Source organism: Callorhinus ursinus, unplaced genomic scaffold, assembly GCF_003265705.2.
Source record: "Callorhinus ursinus isolate GAN/ISIS: 27379988/994484 unplaced genomic scaffold, GSC_fseal_2.0 scaffold5, whole genome shotgun sequence".
Classification (NCBI taxonomy): Eukaryota; Metazoa; Chordata; class Mammalia; order Carnivora; family Otariidae; genus Callorhinus; species Callorhinus ursinus.
The window spans coordinates 18,470,556-18,479,765 of record NW_027397067.1 but is presented as its reverse complement, the minus strand read 5'-3'; the positions used below and the strand labels follow the sequence as shown (position 1 = coordinate 18,479,765).

At 38.0% G+C, this 9,210-nt stretch overlaps 1 protein-coding gene across 7 annotated transcripts in view; it reads right to left on the bottom strand.

Moving 5' to 3' along the window:
* CSPP1 (centrosome and spindle pole associated protein 1) overlaps positions 1-9,210 on the bottom strand; it is a 189,622-nt gene that overhangs the window by 10,678 nt on the left and 169,734 nt on the right. For all 7 annotated transcript variants that reach the window (XM_073892852.1, XM_073892853.1, XM_073892856.1 and 4 more), the window contains 2 exons: positions 6,485-6,548; positions 550-659 (listed from right to left, as the gene is read on the bottom strand). In XM_073892852.1, the coding sequence (XP_073748953.1) occupies positions 550-659; positions 6,485-6,548 (174 nt within the window). The remainder of the gene's footprint in view (positions 1-549; positions 660-6,484; positions 6,549-9,210) is intronic.

Sequence of the window (9,210 nt, the reverse complement as noted above, 5' to 3'; positions counted from 1 at the left end):
TCCAGAAGAATGTGTATTCTCTTATTTTAGGATGGAATGCTCTGAATGTATCTGTGAAGTCCATGTGGTCCAATGTGTCATTCAGAGCCCTTGTTTCCTTGTTGATCTTCTGCTTAGATGGATCTGTCCATTTCAGTGCCTGAGGTGTTAAAGTCCCCTACTATTATTGTATTATTATCAATGTGTTTCTTTGATTTAGTTATTAATTGGCTTATATATTTGGCTGCTTCCATGTTAGGGGTATAAATATTTACATTTGTTAGATCTTCTTGTTGGACAGACCCCTTAATTATGATATAGTGTCCTTCCTTATCTCCTATTACAGTCTTTGGTTTAAAATCTAATTTGTCTGATATAAGAATTGCCACCCCAGCTGTCTTTTGATGTCCATTAGCATGATAAATGGTTTTCCACCCCCTCACTTTAAATCTGGAGGTGTCTTTGGTTCTAAAATGAGTCTCTTGTGGACCATACCAATTTAGCATGGGTCAGAACCCAGACCTCTCTTAAACTGAGAAGGGAAAAAAGAAAAAGATATTTCATACATACAAAGTCCAGTCCTTTCTGTTTGTTCCTCCTGCGCTGCCTTGCAGAGGACAGCTGGGACTGTAGAGGGAGGATGTCATCTTCAATGGCAGGATATGTCTCGCCATAAGCACCTAAGAAGACCACACAAAGGAGAAGTCTTAAACATCCAACATTTCAAATCTTTTTTCTCCGAGCTAAACCAAGACTCTTTTTTAATAGCTTTAGATATTATTTACATGTAATAAAACTCAGCTACTACAAATGTACACAGTTCAATAACTTTTAAAGAATTGTGCAGTCAATTGTGCCGTCTAAATCTAGTTTTAGAACATGTCTATCACCTCAAAAAGTTCCCTTGTGCTCACAGGCAATCACTCACAACTCCCACCTCCCTGGCCCCAAGTAAACACTGATCTGCTTTCAAGCTCAGGAGATTTACCTTTCCTGAGATTACATATAAATGGAATATACAATGTAATATTTTGTGTCTTCCACTTAGCATAATGTGTTTGAGGTTTTTTTATGTTGTACCATGTACAACTGATTATTGCTGTATAGTGCCCCATCATATGGCTATATCACATTTTATCTGTGTATTCACCAGGTGATGGATATGTGAACTGTTTCTAGTTGGCAATTATTAATTCTGCTACGAACATTCGTGTATATGTCTTTATGGCCATATGTTTTCATTTCTTGGGGTATATTCCTAGGAGTAAAATTGTTGGGATATTCTGTGTAACTCTACGTTTAGCATTTTGAGCAACTACCAAACCATTTTCAGAAGTGGTTCTATCATTTTACATTTTAAGAAGGTTCTAGTTTCCCATATCCTTACCAACACTTGGTATTGTCAGTCGTTTTGATCACAGCCTCTCTAGTGATCATGGAGGTAAGGATTTCTCCAACTCTTTATTTTAAAAAATTAAAACCTAAAGGAAAGTTATAATAAATACCTAAAATCACCATTTCTTATTTTGCCACATTTACTTTATTTCTATATGGGGGGAGGTGGTGTTGCTTGTTTTTGCAGAACCAGTAAGTTGCATGACACTTCATCCCCACATACTTAATTAAGCATCTACTATCTAAGAACAAGGACTTTCTCCTACATTATACCTACAATTTCATTATCACATTCAGGAAATTTAACACTGATACAATACTATCATTTACCCTATAAGTGATATTCAAATTTCTGGTATTTAAAATGTACATTTTTTTTAAAGCAGCAATACTACATTTTACTGAATGAGGTGTGGTTTTCTAAAACTCCAAAAATAAAGTTTTCTGATTTCTGTATATATCCTACCACTAATGCACTTGCTTTAAGAAAAAACAGCATAGACTGTTTACAAGAGTTTTTAAGTTCAGGAAAACGGAGTGGAAAATAGGGAATTCCTATATACTCCCTGTTCACACACTCATAGCCTACCTCACTATCAACAACCAGAGTAGTATGTTCATTAAAATCAATAAACCTGCACTGACACATTATCACCCAACATCCATAGTTTAGGCTTCACTCTTGGTGGTATACATTCCATGGGTTTTGACATGTATCCACTATGACAGGATCCACAGAATAGCTTCACTGCCCTAAAACTCCTCTGTGCACCCCTACCCATTCCTTCCTCTGCTGGAACCCCTGGCAACTGCTGATCTCTTTGCTGCCTCCAAAGTTTTGCCTTTCCCTGATGGTCATAGAGTTGAATCATACAGTATGTAGCCTGTTCAGATTGTCTTCTTTCACACACACACATTCAAGGATCCTCTGTATCTTTCCATGGTTTCATAGCTCATTTCTTCTTTTTTATGTTAATCACCATACATTACATCATTAGTTTTTGATGTAGTGTTCCATGATTCATTGTTTGCGTATAACACCCAGTGCTCCATGCAGAACGTGCCCTTTTTAATACCCATCACCAGGCTAACCCAACACCCCACCCCCGTCCCCTCTAGAACCCTCAGTTTATTTCTCAGAGTCCATCGTCTCTCATGGTTCGTCTCCCCCTCCAAATCCCCCCCCTTCATTCTTCCCCTCCTGCTATCTTTTTTTTTTTTTAAACATATAATGTATTATTTGTTTCAGAGGTAGAGGTCTGTGATTCCTTTTCAGCACTGAATAATTTCGCACTGTCTGGTTTTATCACAGTATGTTCATCCATTCACCTTCTGAAAGACATCTTGATTGCTTCCAGGTCTTGGCAATTACTGATAAAACTGCTATAAATATCTGTGTGTGGATTTTTGTATGGACATTAAGTTTCAACTCCTTTGGGTACATATCAAGTAGTGTAATTGCAGGATTGTAAGATAAGAGTATGTTTGGTTTCTTAAGAAACATCCAAACTGTTTCCCAAAGTGGCTGTACCATTTTACATTCCCACCAGCACTGAGTGAGAGTTCCTGTGGATTTTGGCCATTCTATCTAATAGTGTCACCTCATTGTTAACTTACATTTCCCTAAATACATTATTTTCATATGCTTATTTGCCATCTGTAGGTCTTAGTGAAATGTGTTTGGATCTTTTGCCCACCTTTTAATTGAATTCTTACTGTTTAGTTTTAAGAGTTCTTTGTATATTCTGGCTAAAAGTCCTTTATCAGATGGGTCTTTAGCCAAGTATTTTCTCCTAGTCTCTAGCCTGTCTTCTCATTCTCTTGCCATTGTCTTTCACAGAGCATTAGTTTTTAAAGAAGTCTAGTTTATCCAATCTCTCTCTCATGGATTACACCTCTGGTATTGTATCTAAAATGTCATCACCATCCCCAAGTTCTTCTCGGTTTTTCCCTCTGTTATCTTCTAGGACTTGTATAATTTTGCATTTTATAATTTGGGTCTACGGTCCACTTTGAGTTGATTCTGGTGAAGGGTCTAAGGTCTGTGTCTAGATTCCCTTTTTTTTTTTGCATGTAGATGTCCAGTTGTTCTAGCACCATTTGTTGAAAAAACCATCTTTTGTCCATTACATTGCTTTTGCTCTTTTGTCAAAAATCAATGGACTATACTTGTTTGGCTCTATTTCTAGACTCTTTTCTGTTCAATTGATCTATTTGTATATTCTTTTGCCAATACCACACCCACTTGATTCCTGTTAACTTTATAGTAAGTCACGTAGTGTCAGTCTTCATCTTTGTCCTCTTTCCATATTGTGCTGGCTATTCTGGATCTTTCACTTCTCCATATAAATTTTAGAATCAGTTTAACTGGGATTGCATTGAATTTATAGATTAGGTTGAGAAGAACTGGTATCTTAAACCATATTGCATTTCCCAATCCATGAACATGAAATGTCTGTTTTATTTCATAAAAGTTTTGCAGTTTTTTTCATAATAAAATCAGTACAAGATCTATATGTATTTCTCTTTTAGGGGGTGCTAATGTAAGTGATATTGTGTTTTAAATTTCTAAGTCCACTTGTTCATTGCTGGTACATATAGGAAAGCAACTGACTTCTGTGTTTTAACTTGGTATCCTGCAACCGTGCTATAACTACTTATTATTAGTACCAGGGTTTCTTTTATTTATCAGATTTCCTACAATCATATCATCTGTGCACAAAGACAGTATTAGTATTACTTCTCCCTTCCCAATCTGTATACCTCCTTTCCTTGACTTAGCACATCAGCTAGGACTTCCATAATGATGTTAAGGAGTAGTGAGAAGTGACACTTTGCCTTGTTCCTGGTCTTCACAGGAAAGTTTCTATCTCCTCATCATTAAACATGATGTTGGCTGTAGGGTTTCTGTAGATGTTCTCTGTCAAGTTGAGGATGCTCCCTTATAACCCTAGTTTGCTGAGAGTTCTCATGAATGGGTGTTGGATTCTGTTCAGTGCCTTTCTGCATCTCCTGATAATGATCGTGTGATTTTTCTTCTTTTGCCTGTTGATACGATGATTACATTTTGATTAATTATATTAACTGAATGTAAATCAGCTTTGCATACCTGATATAGATCCCACTTGGTTGTGTTTCTTTTCACACGTTGTTGAATTCAATCTGCTAATATTTTGCTGAGAATTTCTGCATCTATGTTCATGAGAGGTATTGGTATGTAGTTTTCTTGTGCTCTTCTTTGTCTGGTTTTGGTATTAGGGTAATGCTAGACACACAGAATGTGTCCCTCTGCTTCCATTTTCTGGAGCAGGTTGTAGAGAATTCGTAGAATTTTTTCCTAAATGTTTGGTAGAATCCACCAGTGAAGCTATCTGAACCTGGTGCTTTCTGTTTTGGAAACTTATTATTTTTTTTTAATTTTTTTATTGTTATGTTAATCACCATATATTACATCATTAGTTTTTGGTGCAGTGTTTGGAAACTTATTATTAATTGAATTTCTTTCTTATTGTTTATAGTCAATTTGTGTTTTTTCCAGCTATTTATTACAGACACAGAACATTGTGTAAGTTTAAGGTGTACAATGTAATGATCTGATTCTATGTATACAGCTGACCCTTGAATCATGTAGGGCTCCTGTATGTTCGAAAATGCACATATACTTTTGGACTCCTCAAAAACTTTACTGTAGACCAGAAGCCTTACTGATAACACTAAACAGTTGATTAACACATACTTTATATGTTCCATATATATTATATATATATTCTTACAATAAAGGAATCAAGAGAAAATGTTACTGAGAAAATACATTTACTGTACTGTATTTACTAGAAAAAAATCCACGTTTAAGTGGATCCACACAGTTCAGACCCATGTTGTTCAATTGACCCATGTCAGTCAATTACATATTGCAAAATGTTTTTGACAATAAGGCTAGTTAACACATCCTTCACCTCCTTCACAGAATTACCATTTTGTTGTTGTTCTTGTTGTTATGGGTGAGGACATGAAAACTCTCTCACAGCAACTTTTGTGTATACAGTACAGTACTGTTAACTATAGTCAACATGCTATATATTTAGATCCTCAGAACTTTCTCATCTAGGTTATCACACACACAAAAGCCTTACCCACATTCGTTAGAACAGTGGTAACAGTCATGACTATGGGATATCTGTGGGTATCAAAAAGACAGATTGGTGTATCTTTGGTGTAGTATAATGAAATAGTCTAAGACACCATCTCGAGTGCCCCAAACTGTCTTAATTGTTAGCAGGAACAGGTCACATTTCCCTGATGCTTCCATAGACTACCTCCCCATCCCTATTTCCTCCTGGTTTCTCCATCTCTACTCACTCTCCACAATATGACATCCTGGAAAAGAAAACTCATTAAAAAAAAAAAGTATAGGCTAGTTCGGAATTTTCATCTCATGAAATACAACTAATATGTAGGAGATATAATTCCCTGATGGCCCTAAGACAGCAGAAATGCTTATGATCAGAGTACATAATTATGTGTATATTACAATACTTAGGAAGATATAGAGGTACCGTGAGATATATTTTTTCTTAAGACTAAAAATATTCTTATGACCTTTTAAAATGTAAAGATTCACATGCAGTTTTAAGAAATCAAAGAGGTCCTTTGCACACCTCGCCCAGGTCCCCCCAGCAGTAATGTTTTGGAAAAGAAGAGCAACAGTCTCACATCCAGAATACTGATATGATCCTGATCCACTCATCTCTTAAGCAGTAACCCATGGTATGGATGTACTACAGTTTAACTGTTCACCTATTGAAGGATATCTGGGCTGATTCCAGGTTTTGGCTATTAGAAGTAAAGCTGTTATGAAAATTCATGTACAGGTTTTTGTGTGAACCATTCCTATGACTTCAAAAGCTCATTTTATTTATAAAGTTTTCAGAATCAAAGTAAGTCATATTTGATGATGATTAAGTTAGTAAAATAGGATATTACCTTTTTACCACCTTGCAAAACAAAGAGTGAAGTACTAATTTTGTCAAGTATGGAGAAAAATACTTAAAAGAAATATAAATAATGCTTAATATTTAAATAACTAGATTGGTAAAATAAATATACTCACCAATAAAAGCACTATCAGATTCCAATAATGAAGTTTTCAAGAAATCATCAGAGTCCTCTCTGGGCTAAAAGAAACATCATATATTAGTGATTTTTCTTAGTCCTGTATGGAAAAACAACAAATTTGTACCAAGAGGCACAAGTCTCCACACTGTCCCCAAAATTAGCAAAAAAGGATGGGGAGAGGTAAGACTGGCTACTTGCCTCCTATACCACATTCCAATGCCCAAAAAAAGAGGAAAGACCCGTTTTATTATCGGTCACAATATTGCTGATGAAAACAGAGTATGAAGCAATGAACCCAATTAAATATTAAAAGTCTTTAAACTGGGGCACCTGGGTGGCTCAGTCAGTTAAGCATCTGCCTTTGGCTCAGGTCATGATCCCAGGGTCCTGGGATCGAGTCCCGCATCGGGGTCCTTGCTCAGCAGGAAGCCTGCTTCTCACTCTGCCTGCAGCTCCCCCTGCTTGTGCTCTCTCTCTCTGACAGAAATCTTAAAAATAAATAAATAAATAATAAAAGTCTTTAAACCATTGCCAAGATTCATTCTTTCAATAAATCTGTACAGTGCACTTACTATTATTTCCTCCATGCCAGGAACAAAGATGAGTAAGAGTTTCTGCTGTGGAGTGGATCACAGTCCCATGGGGGACAGAGAGGGGCATGCCCTCAGACACTGACAGCCCTATGTGACAGCAGTTGTCACAAAGGTATAGCACAGACACAGAGGGAACATAAGAGTAGGGGAAAAAATAACACTAGGATTGCGCTTATACTGAGCTCTCAAATAAGAGGTTAACAGATTTACATTTAGAGAATAATGTCACCTTATATTTTGGAAGGAGCCTAAAGTCACCTACCACCACTTCCCCACCAAATTTCTAGGATGTGCTAGAGCACTCCACTGAAGAGCTATCCATTAATTTCTAAACACATTCCACTAATACACAGCATTATCAGAAAGTTCTCTTTCACTGAATTCTTCCATATATTGCACTTAACTTTCCTTTTTAACACCTATTGATTCTACTTTTGTTTTCTACCATGAACAGCATCTAATATTTACCAAATGGACTGAACCAGGTGTTCCTAGAAACTGCATACTGCCCAACCTCTCTTCCTCATCAGAGTCGTTCCACAGAACTAAAAAGTGATCCCAGGGGCGCCTGGGTGGCTCAATCAGTTAAGCGTCTGCCTTCGGCTCAAGTCACGGTCCCAGGGTCCTGGGATGGAGCCCCGCATTGAGTTCCCTCAGCAGGAAGCCTACTTCTCCCTCTCCCACTCCCCCTACTTGTGTTCCCTCTCTTGTTGTGTCTCTGTCAAATAAATAAATAAAATCTTTCAAAAAAGATACATAAAATAAAAAGTGATCCAAGTCCATGTAAGCTCTATCTTCTCCATGACAACCTGCCCTACTTTCATCTGTATTTTCTATACAGTCCAGTTTCTAGGAAGATGAGGAGCCCAAAATTTATTAGCTTTTTGGTAACAGCCATGATAAGCTGTTGGCTTATGCTGAGTTTCTACTCAGGAAAATATGGTTTTACTAATCCAGGATTTTAACCAAAATCTCAGCTGTTAAATTTCAGTATCTTTTCACTGAGAAATGTGGCTGCCACATACAGACAAACCTACCGACCCTCAGAGACTTCAGGAATAGGTATGGCATGGGGACAAGGAGGAGCTCTCAAGACTAGCTTGATTTCAAGTCTGGGCTTTGCAGCTTACGGACTGCGTGATCATGAGCCCGCAGTTTCCTCTTAATGTCAAATAGGGAAAGCATACCTTGTTGTGTACTTGAGAGAAATAAACATCAATCAAGTACCTGGCACAGAGTGGTCACTCTGTAAATGGTAGCTATTAGCAACATCATTATCACTTCAATTGAAGCACCAAAAGCTACCAACCGGTAACCCTGGGCTACTAAAACAGCCAAGCTGAGCCTTACCTTTATAATCTGAAAATGTGATAATACTGTTACTATCATTTGTGTTTATGAAAATTAAATTTATTTCCAACCTCAATCTTTTCCACTGAACTCTCTTATCTATCTGCTACTCACCAGTTCCAACTGGTTTTCTAACAAGCATCTCAAAACTTACCCTGTTTTAAACTAAGTTCCTAATCTTCCCCACCCCCAAATGTGTTTCTCCTGCTTCACCCGCCACTATAAACAGCAACTCCCAACCAAAACCCTTGAAGTCCACCTTTGACTCCTCATACCCTACAGCCAATATGTCAAAATACTATCAGGTCTCCTTTCAAAATAAATCCAGCCACTTCCGACCACTTCCACTGTTCCCACCTGGGGCTAAATCACATTATGTCTTAACTACATTATAGCAGTAGCCCTGTCACTACTCTGCTCCAAAACTTTAGAAGCATCTCAACACATTCACAGTGTAAAAGGCAAAACCCTGTGATGGGCTCAGAGGCTCCACAGTCCAGCCCATCACCTCTCTACCCCATCTCCTCCCAACCCCCTGCTCCCGGCTCTCCAGACTCTCTGGTCTGCTCACTGCTCCCCGTGTGCACCAAGCCTACTCCTGCCCAGGGCTGCCATCTAGAAGCTTCTTCCTCCAGATGTACCCCCTGGTAATTCACATGGCCGCCTCCCTGATGCCCTTAAATGTTAAATACTCGGTGAGGCCTTCCATGCCCATTATATTTCATATTGTAAACCCTGTCAGCCCAGGACACCCAGGACCCCTTCTCCAGGCCATCAC